Below are 18,835 nucleotides of genomic sequence, written 5' to 3'. Positions count from 1 at the left end.
GTTTGCAAAAATGTGTATTTCAAAATCCTTTCCCCCTTTTATGTCTAGTATCCAGAAAGTGTTATAAACTTAAATGGCTGAAATAAAAGCAACAAACTTTGTCTGTGCATGGTGAACTTTTTTTAGAGTTGGATTCTGGATGTTTTGTTCTGGTTAGTTACGACAGTATTAGTGTGGTACATTACAACAGTGTTATTTTTCTTCGCAGTAAGTTTCTTCATCTAAAGCATCCAGTCTTGCTGCATGGAATCCAAAAATACAGTTTTATGGCGGTGGACCACTAAAGGGAGAACTGAGTCAGGACTGTAGAGCTGCACCAAACAGCTGTCTTTATCCTGTCAGACATCTATGCCAGTATATAGATATGGAGTTCAGCAAAACTTTGCAGATTTCCAGCCACTGTTTTGTTGTGTAGTAATACATGATGATTCAATCACAACGTGATGGTAAGTGGATGTAAAATCCATTCAAATAAATCTGGTTTGTGCCGTATTTTTCCTGTTAGTGTATCACTCTCCTTCCCTCCTTCCTGCTCTTTCTGATTCTAACAATGTGCTTGTTATCCTGTGATATATTGGTTAATGACTAAGCTTTGAGCTTAGGAGAGGTTATTAGGACCTAAATAGTCCATATAAGATCCAGTTGACAAACTGAGTGTTGATATTTGGCAAGAGCTAAGCTCTCAATAGGATCAGTGAGCAGATGACAGTGACCCCATTGCCACTGGGATAATGGTATTTGTTCCAGCCAACAACAAGACCAAGGGGCAAAGGCCAAGCTCTTTACAAAAATTACTTAAGTGGTCTTATTCCTAGAAGGAACCAAAACAAGGGTCAACATTGGTTCTGAATGAATAAAGCTTGATCCGAAAGTTCATTGTTCACTACTTGTGCAACTGAATCGTTCAGTCAGGCTCTGAATGAGTCAGGCTATTATGAAAAGATTTTTTTCCTTTGTTTTTAACATTCATGGACGATAATAGACAGGTGGCAACTTTTATAGACATATACTAATGGTTAACTGTCATAAATATGTATCCAAAATATATAGTAGGCATATACAACCTGCATATTCATACCTTAAGTTAAGCCATTCAAGTTGAAGATAACCATACAATCTGATTTTGGATTAACTTTGATTTTGGATTAAGTTTGCGTCTATGGAATGGTTCAAGGAATGAGACACGTCAAATCTATATTTCCAGGTAGTTTGCCCCTTAGGAGTATATCGGATGAAATGCATGATTTAGGGAATAACCTTTTGCTTAATGAGCTTTAAAAAGGAATCGCTGCTTATGTCTGTTTTGAAACATGAGCACCTAGTGGCAAACACTACATCTCCTGAGAGCTGGAATTTGGCGTAAACGTTCACATGTTGCCCCTGAGCTCATGATCCACATGCAACCTAAGCCCTAATAGAACCTTCATTTGTGCACATACTGTACAAGCTACTGAAATCAAATGTGCTGCAGGGAGAAACCCCAGCTCCTAATGACGCAGAAACGTCTATCAGAGGAGGATTCCCCGTCTTCGCTCTGCAGTGGTGCAGCCAAGATTTTAGCAAGGGTTGTTAGAAGTGCATTGGGAAATCACACTGACTCACTCTTCTAAAACCGATCTGTCGTTCAAATGAAATTAAGCGATATTACACAAGCACCTGTGCTGTTGCTAATATCAGCACTGGTACAAGGTTGCAGAAGTTAATTTTGAGTAACATATACATTCTTACATGCATACACACACACACACACACATTCAAGTTACAGTTATATAATGAATATGGGCTTAAAGTGCACACTCTGAGCTTTAATTTGAGGGTATTCTCATCAAAATTGATTCTAAGCGTACCATTTGCATTTGGAAGCTGTTGCTGTGAACCCACATCATGCGATCAAAAGATCTCTCCATGCAGGTGAAACAGACAATTGTTAGGCTTCAAAAACAAAACAAATCCATTAGAGAGATAGCATGAACATTCAGAGTGACCAAATCAACAGTTTGGTACATTCTGAGAAATAAAGAAAGCATTAGTGAGCTCAGCAACATAAAAAGGTACTAAAGGCAGTAATACCCACAAACAAGCAACAACTGAAGTCAGCTGCAGTAAAGGCCTGGCAAAGCATCACAAAAGAAGAAACCCAGTCTCTGGTGATGTCCATGATTTCCAGAATGAAGGCAGGTCATTGCCTGCAAAGGATTCTCAACAAAATATTAAAAATGAACATTTAATATATGATTATATTTATTTGTCCAATTACATTTGAGCCCCTGAAAATGGGGGGACTGTGTATAAAAATGGTTGTAATTCCTAAGCATTTTATATTTTTGTTCAGCCCCTTTAATTAAAGCTTAAAGTCTGCATTTCAATTTCATCTTGATTGTTTTATTTTTAATTCTGTTCTGGTGGCATACAGAGCCGAAATTATGAAAATTGAAAATTGCGTCAATTATGAAAATTGTGTCAGTGTCCAAATATATATATGTATATGTATATACACCTGCATAATTAAGGGCGTGGCCACTTGAGTGACAGGTGAATTGCCGCTGCTGTCACCACCATCGAGCTAGGTGGGCGTGGTTTCAACAACCAGCTCCCGTCTCTTTGCCCATCTTCGATTATCCGGGAGTGACGCGCGGTGACGCGCTGCCTCCGCCCACGTTTGAGCTTCAAAAACTTCGGAACGGACACTACGTCCATGTTTTTATACAGTCTATGGTATATATATATAATAGGGATTAACTTCCTATTTTCCTATTACCATTTGAAGAAATTGCCATTCAAACTGAATTTAAAATGATGTTACAGCATCTTGATTAAGTAGCCTATGGACTAATAATTGACGTCAAATTGATATCAAAGTATCCGCTGGGTTACAGTATCAGTTGAGTCACTTCATTGCCATTCACAACCCTTCTCCGGTAGCCTCATGAATGCACTATTCAGAATCATGGCAGAAATACTAGGTCAACTGGGTACTTTTGCCTTCTGTTTTATGAATAGTCAACTCTGACATATTACTCACATACTATATCGTTATATTCGGATGCAGTCATGGTGGTTTGCTCCTCAATGAGTCAGTGTTTTTGAACGAATTGATTGAGTCCATGATTCAATGACTCACAAAGACAATCACTTCTCGCCACCTGGATAGCCAGTCTGCCTGGACACTAAAACGGAAATTAAACATTTCCCTTTCTTTGTATTCAGTTAGCCTTCAGCAAAGGATCTTACATGATGACATTAGGTTGAACTGTGATATTTGGACCTGACATTTCACATCAAATGATACCAATGTGTGCTGCTGCCAGTGAAGGTGCAAGGTGTCAGACACAGCATATAGGGGACTGATTCTGTACATTAGCGAGCAGTGCCAAAACGCTGATATTTAAATACTGAAAATCCATTTAAGGGCATCATTATAGAGGAACAACAACAGTTCATGACATGGTCACTGTGTGTAGAAGGACGTTATCACTCCCTAGATACATGTGAGTAGATCTCTGTAGTGGTTTGAGGCCCCTAAGGAGATAATAGTTTCCAAGTTTAAGTGTCTTACTACATCCTTATGGGCAAATAAGCTCTGAGATTCTGGGAAAGAAGTCGACCCCCCTGAAAAGTTCACTTGCAATGGTCAGTTATCCGCTTTGATTTCCCCAAGCTACTTACTGACACTGCTTACTGGCATGAGCATGCTGGGGGAGGGTGGGGGGTTAGGGGTGTTATGGTGTGCACCCAGTGACGCATACATGTGTGTGCTTGTCTTTTTTTTTTAATCAGATGTAGACTGAAGTCCATGAAGTTGAAAAACTTGCAAATCTTCATGCAACAGTTACCGTTTTCACAATGGACTTTTATCTTTTAATAGACAGTAGTATTGTCCTTCAGTTTATTTGTCAGTTTTTATGTCTGATCAGTTCCTATAACTGAACGGGTTTGGTTTTTAATATACATGTGCTCTGGTTTCTCTGCATTTTTAAATGTCATTTGGCCTGCTGGAAATATCACAGTATCGAATGTTGTGATTCAGAGGAAATTATACAGAAGTCTGTTGAACAGACTTGGCAATGGCAAGAAAACGCATGAACTCTTTGGTGTTTATTGTATATGCCATGCAATTCAACATGTTCTTCCATTATTTAATATCAGTGTTTGTGGTCTCTATCAGGGCTTCTCAACCAGGGGTCCAGAAACCACTGGAGGGCCTCAGCAAGCTTCCAAGGGGGCCACAGGATGGCTATATATCTATACACTACCAGTCAAAAGTTTTTGAACGGTGAGATTTTTACTGTTTTTTAAAGAATTCTCTTCTGCTCACCAAGCCGGCATTTATTTGATCCAAACAGCAAAAGCAGTAATATTGGGAAATATTTTTACAATTTAAAATAACTGCTTTCTATTTTAATACATTTTAAAATGTAATTTATTCCTGTAATCAAAGCTAAATTTTCAGCATATGCAATAGCAGAGGAATATAGGGGAGCCTTCAAATATTGTGTTGGACAACAGAGGGCCTTTGAATCTTATACTATTGTGTCATCATGTTATAGTAAATCATTACAAACAATGGCAACGTCTCTGCTAGTAATCGTGCCAAATATGTCCATGTCATGTTTACACTGAAGCTGTAGTGAGAAAGAAGGGTCACTGGATGTTACTGCCCTGAATCTGTTTTCTGAAGCAAACATCAAAGTTCAACAACGGTGAACATAAAAAGCAAGACATTAGACTGCTCTTATTCATTCACAGATATATAACGAAAACAAATGACAATGAAACATGTTACAGGAACTTTTTTATTGCAATAGCTCTATTGAAAGCAAAAAAAGAAAAGATAAATACAAACACTAAGCAATGCTCAAATGATTTGCCTGCCATCACTCACTTTTTCCCACCAGAGGAAAAAGGAAATGTCAATCACCTGCAGGAAAAAAAATAAATCAAAGCATCAGTATGTACACATGGACACAATCATAAATGTTTTTCCTGTTAATATTTCCTCTCCGACTTCATCTGAAGAACTGACCTCCACACCTGAACTTTGCTTTATGTCAAGCTCAGACTTCAAAAACAATAGCGAACAGAACACAAGTGTACCAAAACATACTGAGGTGTGACAAAAACTGGCAAGAGGATGCACAAACTTCCCATCTTTTTGATTCTGAAATGGTGCTGAATAAAAGAATTGCATTTCAAAAAACATCCCAAAAGAAGAAAAAAAATAATCTGAGCTATTAAAAAAGGGGTAATAAAAACATATTAATGCTGTACCACTGCACATCTGTACTCTATGTAATCACTTGAATCAAGTTCAATTCAATAAAAATCATGGCAAAAAGCAGTCAGCTTGATCAAATTCATTAGCAAAAAGCTGATATTAAATACATGTATGTGGAGTTCAACAATTTGGCTGATTTAAAGCTTTTATGTATGACAGAATTTGTTTGTGTAACTCTTAAAAGGTCAGTCTCACAGCTACAAATACTATGTTAACATTAGCCAAAAAAATATTCTGTACCTTTTTTTTTATATATCACATTGAGGCAATCTGAGTCTTAGATACAGTTTTGGACATTGGGTAAAACCTTTTCACAAAACCACAGCTGGGCTGTGCTATGCAATGGCCAATCTGTGCTAGTTAAGACTTGCTTAGGTAATTCCATGAGGAATGGATCCTTTTACCAGACAACAAAGTTCACTTTCGTACCATTGACAGCATAATAATGAAGACTGTACAATACAGTATTTTTGCATTTTTTTCCTGTCGCAACGTTTCACATTTGATTTTGTCTGTTAAAACAATACGCAGTAAAAGGGAAATATAAAAATAAAACAAAAATGAAGGCTGTTTATGTAACCAAGACAAATGAACCCGAAGCTGCATACTGAGTTGTGTGCATATTACTCTTTTGGGAAAAAAAATAAATAAATACTACAGAACAAATGCAGAAAAGAGTTATGGACCATGGACCTCCACTTCCTGAAAAAACAGCCTGATCGAAGCAGGACATACCGCAATACTGAGAGATGAGAGTCATGGAACAAAAGAGCAGCTGATTGGTAATACTAAAATATTAAATAGAATTAATTATAAATAAAATATTAATGAAATGTTGTGACTTTTTATGTTGTCGATTGAAGGATACCCTTCAAACAGCATTCATAATGATTTATACAGACAGAACTGGGCTTTTGTACCTTCGTATTGTGCTGTTTGTTCCCACTAAGTTGCAGAAGGGCCCCTCCACTTAGAGTTTATTTATTGTGGGTACCAAAACATAACCGGAGAACTAATTTAGATTTATTTAGATGATATAAATCACCAACTCTGTGCTCATCCTAGTGGCATTTTAGCAACTGCAGCAGATTTCATCTGGGGAGTCCCAGAATAGACCCTTCCTCTTTTCCTGCGCCCCCACTCCTTCCACCCTCTCTCTCTACAGCTCTCTTGGCAAAGCGAAGGAGATGCTGGTCAAAAATTAGTATGGGAAGAGATACGAAAAGCCTATGTTTGGGCTTGTGCCACATGCCGAGAAGGCACCGCGAGAAACGCCTGGGGTCCTGCCGGGGTAAAGCAGACTGAAACACCATGACTAGCCTGACACTCACAGATACTGTAGAACAGTGTTGACAGTACAAAGGAGGAGGTTTCTACGGTCCAAAATTGAAGATGTGCGTGGAACATTAAGTGAGGACCTAACAGAGACAGACATTCGTAAAAAAGACACTACTGCTGTACAGTCATATCCCATCGGCAGTCTGCACTGTACCAATATATGCTCTCTCTGTTAAGCAAACGGTAAACAAACACTAAAATCTGTAATTGCACCTGAAATCTTTCTGGGAAATAAATACAATTTGTACATACGTGTGATGCTTGTAAACAGCATGCACCTGCCCAAACAAGACTTTTGGATTATGGTGTCTTCATATGATGAACCTCCCTTTTTTTGCAGCTAATAAAATCACAATAAAGCACTGAACTCATACAAGACAGAACGCATTGATTCGCTCTGGAGACAGCACATGAAAAAATAAAAACAAGCATAGAAGTCCATTAAAACAAAAAGGATCCTTTTGTTGTGCCACAGGGTTGTGTGCTAGGGCTCTCATGGTTTCCGGCATCTCTGCAGTTGCTTCATGGGACAGTCCTTAGTCTGTAATGAGAAAAAGAGAGAGGCAGGATCAACCCACGAACCAATTGAAGGTAAGATACCATCACTCCCATTAAATTCATCTTACCACTCAGTGTTTAATGCTGGTGCCATTTATAGAAGGTATAAATGTTAGCTCACCCAAAAATGAAAATTGTGAAAATCACTTCATGTCATTCTATCCAAACCCATAAGACATTTACTCATTTCGGAAACACAATAAAAAATATTAACGAAACCTGAGAGATTTGATTGAAAGTCCATTTCAGCAACGAGGTTTATTCTTGAACAATAAAGTAGTAGGTTTTGAGTTCCCATTTACCATATTTGATGTGCTCTATGTTTGTGCACTGATCAATGTTTATATGTGAATACAAGCCTATATGGATTTCTTTCACGAAATTCTGGTATAACGGACTTAGAATGGAAGGGCAGAAAATGCGTAGATTTCATTAAAAATATCTTCCTTTAGTGTTCAACGATGGAATAAAGTCTTATAAGTTTGTTTGTGAGTAAATTATGACAGAATGCAGAGTGTTTTTCTTAAACAAAATTCTGTTTAAAAGGAATTTGGCAGGACCATCCAATCATGATGATACACGACTATCTTGAATTTCCTCGACCCAGTCTTACCTTGTCCTACCTGTCCCGTCTAAGGATAACATCACATGCCCTTCACCTGCCATTACCCTCTCTATCCCCTTAAAGCTCTGCCGGGCAGTGGGGTTGTACGGTGGCCTGCTTTGACCTTGGTGCACAGAAGCAGTGCCTTTGATAAAGGGCTTTGTCTGACCTAACAATGGTGGTGGGGCACAATGCCGCCGCTTTCAGAGCTCTCCGCACAGCGGCGTCTGGAGCGGCAGGAATGCTGCTAGTTTATTGTTCAACTGAAGGGCAGGTCCGATGGGGTACCAAAGGTCCCAGAGTTCCTCCAGGCCTTGGTGCCACCATTACCCCACAGCAACAACCACACCCTCAGTTCACCAGGAGAGATGCCATTAACAACCCCATGTACTGAAGTCAACATGGGTGTCATCTTCAAGTTTGGCTTAAGACAGAAAGAAGTTACAATCTCTCCTCCTGCTCACACACAGAGCAATCCAAATCAAGGTAACCAGTTTTAGAAGTTTAACAATGTCCAGTTTATGTTGGCCTGATGTTACATATTAACTACCTTCACAGAATCCAATATCTGATCCAGGCCAGGGCACAACAAAAAGTTGTTTTGTCTGCTGGCCAGTTCTGGTTTTTACTTGCCTTGCCAACATTTGTACTGGCCTGGCCACGAAAGAATGCTAAACAATGTATTCTAATACTTGCTAATATATACTGTTTAAAAGCTTGGGGGGTTGTAAGATTTTTAATGTTTTGAATTAAGTCTCATACCAATCAAGGTTGTATTTATGAAAACAGTAGAAACAGTAAAAATGTGCAATATTATTACAATTTAAAATAACGGTTTTATATTATAATCTATTTTTTTAAATAAAATCTGCATTTTAATAATATATGTCATTGAGCGCATTTACATGCACGTTCTTAAGTCGATTATGCTTAATAAGCCAAAAATGCACTTGGTCATGTAAACGCGGTAACCCGTTTTCTTTTATCGGAGTAAGGTCATAAACGGCGTAAGCATAAACCGGTTGTTTTTGCCTCTTACTCCGATTTCGCACGGCATGTAAATGCAATAACCCGCGTTCTGTCGGCTTATTGAAGTGCGCATGTGTGATACGTGACAGGAACGCATCGTTAGTGCAGATTTAAGCGCATCTAGACCGAGCAAACGTCTTGCAGTAAAGAAAGAAGGAAATATATCACAAAAGCAGACTTTTTCATGACTCAGAAAATGATAAAAATGTGTTCTCATCTCGTGCAGCAGAAGTAGAAGTGGTTCAGTCACAATGCTGCGTTTATAACTGCATGAGAGCGTAATAGCCTATATGAGCTGTAAGTTTCCCGACATGTTGCAAGTTGACATGTTGCAAGCTTAATTTAACATCACAACTGACAAATGTATGGAATACTCAGAGTCAGATACTCAAATGATTATATTTTGACGTCACTACAGGGAAATAACCTGATTTATTAATGAAGTCATGTAAACGCAGCTTACTTGGCGTTGTCAGGTTACTGATGTGCATGTAAACGAGGAAAACTGGTTATTTTAATAAGCTGATATTTGTGAGTTATCAGCTTACTGGTGTGCATGTAAACGTGCTCATTTATTCCTCTGATGCAAAGTCTTCACTGTCACATGATCTTTCAGAAATCATTCTAATTTGATGATTTGGTGCTTAAGAAATATTTCTCTATCATTAAAGCATAAAATAGTGCTGCTTTTTTGGGGGAAAACGTGATGCATTTTTTTCAGGATTCTTTTATGAACATCTCAATGTATTATATTATTATTAGTAGTAATATCTTACTGGTACTTTCAAGACTAACAACTATGTTAGAAAGCTAGATAGACTTCGAGTGAAGAAAGTAGTACTCAAAGATAAAAAATAAAAAAAATCTCTGCAACCTAAGACAAAGCAGGAAGCCGACAAGTAGTTAGCCCTACTACTATGCCCATACAAGCAAACAAAGATGACCATTTTTAGTATAAGCACATCCAGTTTGAGTCAGTGATGTGTTCTATATTAACTACCTTCATGTAATCAAAGAGATCCGATCCAGCCATCCTCTGCCCTAAAAAGTGAACGGCAGCACAAGACCATCTGCGTCACTGCATGGACACCCAAACTCCATGTGCGTCACCACACACACGGCTCACACATCATAAGCATGTCATAGTGCCATGCCACAGCGGACCACTGCTATAAGTGGGACAATGACCAAACAACTGCTGCCTCCCTTTCATTCCCGGCCTATTTTAGGAGCTGTTCTGCCAGCCTACGACAGTGGGATTGCCCCTGACCCCACGGGAGTCTCTTCTTTCACTAGTAGATGAACTTACGAAGGGTGGCACCAGCTCGTACAGACGTCATTGGTCCAGTAGAACGGTGTTGGCACAGGGAGCTGATTAGTGTCATTAAGATCACCTTTGGTGCAGCAGGGTGCTCAGTTTCATCATGACGAAAGGAGAATCCACAAAGACGACAATTTGCTCATCAAGCGAGGGCCAGGGATGCTAAATAAGGTCACATAAGGCTACAGCAAATGTTGCATGTTCTGGAAGAAACACAAAGTGCTTAACAGACTTTTAGAAAGTCTGCACTCAAGGCTGATTTGGAGACATTTAAAAAGGCATCTAGAATAAGATTCCCAACTACTTCTGTCCTTCTGGCCCTTACTTTACTGCTGTATTTATATGTTTCTCTTTCTCCTCATCTTTCTAACCTATCTTCTCTTTTACCACATGATCCAGGTGGAGCATCTCATCATTACCAAGTGATTCTACAGAAGAAAGGTTAAAAGGTATGCGATAAGACAATGTTAAAGTACAAGAGATATATAGTATTACAATAAAATAATTTCTGCAGTAATTGTGGTTGGTTGTAATTGTGGTCATGAGAGTCAGGACCACCACTGGGTGTAGTCTTCACCAAATCACCACTGTCTCAGGACAAAACAAACAGTAAATCTAAGGTGATAACTAAGGTGGGGTGGGGGAAATCAATTTCCATTTAATCAGTCAACAGTTTTTAAAATAAATATTGCATGTTTAAAAAGATTTCCTTCATGTGACAAGGCAGAACAAAATGTACAAAAATGAATGAAATCTAAACAATCAGAAATGTCTTTGAAGTATAATTAAGACTCTTTCAGCAAAGACGCATTAAATTGACAGTAAAGACGTTCACATTGTTACAAAAAAATCTATTTCAAATAGTGTTCTTTTGAACATTCGATTCATCAAAGAATTCTGAAAAACTGCATCAGGGTTATCTCAGCAGCACAAAATTTGGGGAACTTCAACAACATTTCATATTTCTCTGCAACTTTTATAGTAGGAATATGGAATAGTAATATCTTAGTGTTTCCATTACCATAAAGTACCATGTTACAAACTTATCTATCCACCTTTTTCCTAACAAGCCTACTGTGTTTTTAAATTATGCGAGGCACTTCCGGTTTAAGGAAGTTCTGCTCAAAAAGACTGCAACAAATCATTTCAAATCATAAGATTGTGCTACAAATAATCCTTATCCGTCTTTTTGACATACAATTTCATTCAATTTCTATTTTCAGAAGTCAGGAGAATAACGTTACATTTGGAATATTACTATGACATGATATAACAACAATATATATAGTGGTGGCCAAAATGATTAGAACACTAGTATTTTCACCAGCTAAAAATATTTTAATTCAGTTATTTCTATCTTTTGCTGTAGTGAATCAATAGGGAATATCAGTTAACATTTCCTAACATTCATTTTGCCATGAATTGTAATAATCCAGTGAGATTTTTGTCTGACAACAGCCAGTGCTCCACACAGAGATCTGATCTGATCATCATCAGTCTGTCTGGAGTGACATGAGAAACAGAACAAACCGAGACAGACTAAATCCAGAAGAACTGTGGCAACATCTCCAAGATGCTTCAAGAAACCTACCTGCAAAGATCTTTAGGAGTTATTCATGGTATTTTGAAAGTATTGTTAATGCTTTTACACTTTTAAATTTCCTTTTAATGATCGATGGTTGAAGGTAGGGATGGGCGATATAGGCTTAAAATTTTATCACGATAATTTCTGATATTTATTGCGATAACGATATCAATGATGATAATTTAGGGAATCCTGTTTCTTTAGAGAAAAGTATTATCTTTCCTATTTTTACCCAAAATAGGGTGTTGTGAGCAGTACACACGTAGTCTCGCGTAGCCAGACCTTCAGACTGACGGTTGAAGGTCTGGAATCCATGGCAGCTTTCATTGGCCAAGGCCCGCCCATAAGGCCGTTTGACCGTCAAACAACCAATCAGTTAGTTTCAGCGTCAATTTTCGGGGCGTGGAAATGTCGCCACAATAACAGACCGGTGTGTAAAACTCTCGGACGTATTTTAAAGATTCTGTGCCGCGAACTTTAAATATTTCACATACTTTTGAAAATCCAGCGTTTAGTTGATCCTGATAAGCGCTCGTCGTCACAGTTGTAAACACGACGGCTTTCTTCTTTCGTGAGGGGGTTTGGCGTCACAGCATCTTTGTGTCCAGGTGGAACGTTATAGAATGCGACACACGTCTCCCGGAAATCCTGTATAATTCAACCAATCTGATGACGACTTCGAAACTCCTTTAGTGTTTCCACTTTTTTTTGCCATATGCATCAGACGTATAAGCCAACGTTCCGTGGGCGTGACGTCCGAGGCTGAGACTCCACATATGCATAGTAGATGTAACGCTCCAGGAAATCCCTAATATGGACAAAGGTATCCAGTGATCGCTGTAGCTGAATAAAACGCAGATAGAGAAATATATATATTGGGTATTTTTATAAGAATAAAGTATATTTATAATGTAATGCTAATCGACATAGCCTTCATCACTGTATATAATGCTATAAAATAGTATGATTTCTGCCTTATTCTGTGATACGAAACCACGTCTGATCACAAAAATAAGTTATTTCAAACACTCGACTATGCTATGAAGTTAATATGGAGAAAAAACACGTCAATAAATAATATCTTTGTTGGACAACAGGTTTGTAAACAGACTCATACACATGTAAAACTGTATCGCACACGTGCTACTGTAGTACATGTAGTACTGTAGTACAGCCCTGACCAAACCTGTTCCAGATTGTAGATGGAGCACGTCACTCCACACAGTCGCACACAGAAATATGTCAACAACTAGACTTTATCGTTATTATCGCGGGAAGACTAAATTCTTATTGTGGGGAGAATTTTTACCGGTATATCGCAAATGATAAGATATCGCCCATCCCTAATTGAAGGGTGAGTAAAATAATGTCACCTCAATGTATCCAGTTTTTGAAAAATAGAGCAAACCTTTTGCTGATTGTTTACAGTGTAAACGGAAGTTACACCCATAATTTGCGCAAAGTATCATGAGGTGTAGAAAAAAAGGTAGATAAAGAACTTAACATTTGCGTCTAAAACTGAAAAAACAAAAATATTGAAAGTTGTTTTAGAAATACAAATAATATACAAAATAACACAAATTTTAAATTGTATTGTAAGTGAGAGGTTTATCTCATCTTTACATTCATCCTTGACCCAGTCTTTCCTTGTCCTACCTGTCCCGTCTAAGAATAACATCACATGCCCTTCACCTGCCATTACCCTCTCTATCCCTTTAAAGCTCTGCCGGGCAGTGGGGTTGTACGGTGGCCTGCTTTGACCCTGGTGCACAGAAGCAGTGCCTTTGATAAAGGGCTTTGTCTGACCTAACAATGGTGGTGGGGCACAATGTCGCCGCTTTCAGAGCTCTCCACACAGCGGCGTCTGGAGCGGCAGGAATGCTGCTAGTTTATTGTTCAACTGAAGGGCATGTCCGATGGGGTACCAAAAGGTCTCAGAGTTCCTCCCGGCCTTGGTGCCATTATTACCCCACAGCAACAACCACACCCTTACAAACTTTCCCACCCTCACAAAAGATCAAGGTGAACATTTCAAGTCTGAGCAAGTCCAGTTTGGGTTGGTCAGGAGTTATATATTAACAGCCTTCCTGGAATCAAAGAGATCTGAGCCAGCCGTCTCCTCAAACTGTCCTAAAAAGCGAATGGCATCTGCATCCCTGCGCAGGTGCGAAGCTCCGTAACACCGCTCACACATTATAAGCATGTCATAGTGCAATGACACCAGACTGGCACCATAGGAGGAACAACAACCAAACCACTGCTCCCTTTAGCCTATTTTTGGAGCTGTTCTGCTAGCCTATGAGACAGTGGGATTGCCGCTGACCCCCTGGGAGTCTCTTCTTTCACTAGTAGATGAACCTAAGTAACGGCAGACGTCAATCGTCCAGTAAGACTGCATTGGCACAGAGAGGTGATTCGTGTGATCAAGACACTGAAGAACTTCCCCTTGATAGCAGTGACCCACAAACACAAATCATGGCAATCTTGGATGTGCCAAATACACACAGAACACACACACACACATTCTACATCACCTTCTGTGGAAAGAAAAGTTCTCTAAACGAAAACTGCTAACCTGTTGCAAGGCGCTCTGTTTCACCATGACGACTGGCCACATAATTCATGATACGAGAGAACAATAGGTGGGACTTAAGATTGTCTAATCCACCTATGCCAGGAAACGGTCATAAAATTTGAGACAAGCAGATAAATTAACTGTAAGCTGCAAGGATGGCTTTATCTTTGCCTTGAGTAACTCTTTATGTAATGTGCTAACTATATTATTACTGTATTAAATGTACAATATCATTCAAAAGTTTTGGGGTCGGTAATATTTTTAAATATTTTTATCTCTTATGCTCACCGAGCCGAAAGATCAAAGACAATTTTTAATATAACTCCGACTGGATTCGTCTGAAAGTAGAAAGTCATATACACCTAGGATGCATCGGGGGTGAGTAAAACACAGCCTAATTTTCATTTTGGGGTGAACTAACACTTTAATTTGATTAAAAAAAAAAAAAAAACGGTAAAAAAACGCAATATCGAGAAATATTAATTTGAAGTGTTCGAATATATGTATTATGTATTTGAATATATTTTAAAATGTAATTTACTCCTATGATACAAAGTTGAATGCTCAGCAGCCATTACTCCAGTCTTCAGTGTCACATGACCCTTTTTTTTAGTAGTGAAAGGGAGTGTAAAAACTATTGTCAATTACACAAAGAAAAGTTTTCCTTATTATTTTGCGTTGTTTTCTTGGTTAAATCATGAATCCCTCTTAAGTTACCAAATAAGTTTCAAGTTCAGCTTGTCTTTTGCTACACTGATGCTGGATGGAGCCATGCACTGACTAAAGCTGAATCTATGTGAAACGAGTGTGAGAGACAGACAGATAAATATAGAGAGAGAGAGAGAGTGAGAAAGAGACAGAGACAGGACAGATAATAACACAGGGGTTTATGATGTGGTTGCTAGGCAGGCACTGATTCACTTTTGATGTAAACAGAACACACAGGATATTACTATACAATAAACACTGGTCGAGTAACTCACAAATACAATAATTAAACAAGAAGGATTGGTGTGACTGTGTGTGCGCGCATACATGCATAAGACTCTCAGGCTCAGCACTCCATGTTCTGGACCAAAACATTCCTGTCATCTCTCAACCCTAATTTGGGTCCATAGGTTTTTAAAAAGCTCATGTGATAGCTTTGTGTAGAACTCGACAGAACACCTCAACATGTGCTAAACGCCATCACACGCTCTTGTGCTGCAATCCACCGCTGCCTTATGCCTCTTTAGTTGCCTAAATACATAAAAATCATTGGCAAATTTTTAAAAGGTCAACATGCGAGGCTTAGATGCGTTTATGCATGTCTTCATGTGTGTAGTTAAAGGAAACTGTCATGGATCTACTAATCACTGTGCACAAACATGGGGTGAAGGTCTCTCTAGGGAGGGGAAACTTGTTTGCTTGTGTATAGGGTCAAAGTTTCAGTCTCTCTCAACGTAGATCAGTAACTCAGTATACCAGTAAACTAGTGGGGGTTGAACTCTAAAGGCTGATACAGACTCATCTACGATCACTGACAAACACTAATGGCCCACAGCAATACATCACCTCAAAATGTAATCACAATGATTGTGCATTACTTTGCATATAAATTAGCATCTTATGTAATCGTCCCCTAAAAACTGCATCCGATTATGGTCAGGTGTACCCAAAACCAGCCTAATTATACAGGACCTCAAGACCGAACAAATGTCTAGATATTCACATGACTCGCTAATACATTTTAATGTATTTAAATCAAAAGAAAAAGAGTCTATATCGTTCAAAAGTTTGGGGTTGGTAACATTTTTTAAAAGTTTTTGAAAAAAGTCTCTTATGCTCACCAAGGCCGCATTTATTTGACCAAAATACAACAAACATTATTGTGAAATATTATTACAATAACATTTTTCTATATTAACATATTTTGAAATGTAATTTATTCCTGTGATGCAAAGCAGAATTTTCAGCAGCCATTACGCTAATCTTCAGTGTCACGTGATGCTCCAGAAAACATTCCCATAAACAGATTTGGTGCTTAGTAACATTTATCTTAAATATTAAAAACATCTGTGCTGTGTTTAATATTTTTGTGGAAACCTTGATACATTTTTCAGGAGTCTTTGATGAACATACAAAAAATATTTAATATATTAATATTATTACTGTCTCTTCTGGTCGATGAAATGCATCCCTGCTGAATAAAAAGTATTAAATTTTAACAACTTTTTCAAGTGGAAAAAAACTGACAAAAAAACTAATTTAAGTTGTACAGCTATATTTCAGTAAGTCATTTGCATACTTTTTAAAAACATATGGAAATACAGAAGTTTGCTGGTAAAATCACATTCTGAGACTGATCCTCAGATTTAGGCCCTAGAAGCTACAGTGTCAAAGAGAGAGAATAGTAAATTTTGCACTTGATACAGAAGTAAAAGTAGATTTTATACAGTCTGCCTCATCCTCATCCTCAAAGAGACATGAGTGTGTGCGTGTTTGAACTAGAGTTGGGCGATGTCAATCAAATTGGCATCGGACAATGTCTACAGTGAAACATCCCGCCCCCTACTGTCCTTTTTTTGGAAAACTAAAATATGGTCGCCCTATTATAAATATACTTAATTATTATGAAAATACCAGAGATGGCTTGAATAACACAGATAAACTATATTGTCGCAGTCTAGTGTTTATTGTCTTTGTTTTATCATTCAAAATGTTTATATGCTCGGTTTACTCAGTTACAGCTATAATAGCGATGCCTTTGTCCATATAAGGGATTTCCTGGAGGGTCATGAGTTCGCTACTTCTGTGACTGGATATGTGGATTTTCTGTGCGAGGGCGCCCTCTGAATGCGCCAGTATGAATGAAGCAGACATCATGTGTTTATAGTGCTAATGGGCAATCCATCATTTTTTGGGGAATTTTTATTTATAATAATTATCGGTTCAGGCACCGTTTAGGCACCGGAACCGTTTTAAAAGTATCGATTTGGCACCGGTATTGAAAAAAACCCAAACGATACCCAACCCTCGCAATCGCGAATCTCGAACGTGAAACTAAAAGCGATCATGCATTCAAAAGCAGTTTCAATGTCAGGCATAATAGCGGCTCCCTGATGCCCGCAATTTATATACTGTATAATTACCCAATGATATAACTGCGAGAGAAATTATTAAAATATGTATTTTCCTCCCATCTCGTATTTATTCCCTTTAGGGGTTCCGTATGCACGTCATTTTCTTTCCGAACACTGTATTGGGATGCGGCGGATTGCGGGAGGTATGGGGGGGGAAATCACGATGTCGGCTCAACATTGTGATGTCTATCAGCCATCGGCGATGGATGATGGCATGGTCTATCGGCCCAACCCTAGTTTGAACAGAATTTAACACAGGAAAAGGATCCCGTTACCTGTGATCCTCATTTCCTGCAATAAGAGCAATACAGTTCAGCACATGCCATGGTCGTAAATAAGGTGTGCTCTCAAAATAACGCTGTAAATATAGGCATATGTGATGTACAGAAGAGCATGATGCCTCTTGAGCAGGAATTTAGATCAGCACAGCTCATCTGAAACCAAGGACTCAGATCTCCCTACATAAAGCTACACTTTATACACACGTGAAATAAAAACTCTTTAGACACCCTCATTCATTTTGTCCTAATTAAAACTTTATACACAAAGAAACATATAGAGCTTCTGAATAAAATTCTTTTCACTCTGATGAGAAAAAGTTATGTCATAGTGGATAAAATAAAAGATAAAACAAAGCTTTATGAGTTCACGTGACCAGCAGAACATTATTCTCTAGATAAGAGGATTCCTGGGTATCTCCACTACTAGGGCTGCACGAAACAAAGATACAAATGAAATAAACAGTGCTTTATATTTTTCAGGTAAGTCTAACAGTAGTCAGGTACAGAAATCGAATAATCAAATGTAAAATAACAATGCATAGTCTTCACTGTATAAATGTAATCTAATAAATCTGTGTTAAAGCTTAAAGCGTTGTAGTAGTGTTGTCAAAAGACCCGGTATTTCGGTACCAAGTCGGTACTAAAAAAATGAAAACGTTACGGTACCAGGTCGGTCTGTCATTTGTCGGAGATAGTGGAAAGCCGGCTTGAAACGCAGTGGAAACGCCTGTAAGACGAGGATCGTTTTCATTTTAAAACAAAAATGCATCAGTGTAAATGTAGCCTTACAGCTACGGGGGCTGGGACGCGTTCACACTAAATACTCACGTGTGAGCCACATCTCTGAGTGTCACAGTCGCGGACCGACTGTGCAGACCTATCGGTGTATTAGGCTATAGTACCACAAGCAGACTGCTCCGTACGTTTTCGCATCGCTCTCGCGGATGTCAAACACTGATCGATCTGCGCCTTACGAGCAAAGACAATATCTAATTGGTCAAGGCACCATTTGGGATGTGCCAAAAGCCCAGTTTAAATACTCAGGACACCATCGAATCATTGCTTTTAGCGTCTAGCTTCTTAGCTTTAGCCACTGCTTCAAGTCATCACTTTTAGCCATGCGGCTTTTTAGTCATAGCTTTGAGCT

The 18,835-nt window shown here is 38.6% G+C and overlaps 1 protein-coding gene across 1 annotated transcript in view; it reads right to left on the bottom strand.

Annotated features, from left to right (window-relative positions):
* Positions 1-5,526: 5,526 nt before the first annotated feature.
* Positions 5,527-18,835, bottom strand: part of LOC107707924 (insulin receptor substrate 2-B-like) — a 26,911-nt gene continuing 13,602 nt past the window's right edge. The window contains exon 2 of the mRNA XM_016512051.1: positions 5,527-7,154. Within this exon, the coding sequence (XP_016367537.1) occupies positions 7,150-7,154 (5 nt within the window). The 3' untranslated portion in view covers positions 5,527-7,149. The remainder of the gene's footprint in view (positions 7,155-18,835) is intronic.

Source organism: Sinocyclocheilus rhinocerous, unplaced genomic scaffold (genome assembly GCF_001515625.1).
Source record: "Sinocyclocheilus rhinocerous isolate Xijiao unplaced genomic scaffold, SAMN03320098_v1.1 scaffold2852, whole genome shotgun sequence".
NCBI classification, from domain to species: domain Eukaryota; kingdom Metazoa; phylum Chordata; class Actinopteri; order Cypriniformes; family Cyprinidae; genus Sinocyclocheilus; species Sinocyclocheilus rhinocerous.
The sequence above is the reverse complement of the archived record's forward strand: the minus strand, read 5'-3'. Positions and strand labels throughout refer to the sequence as shown.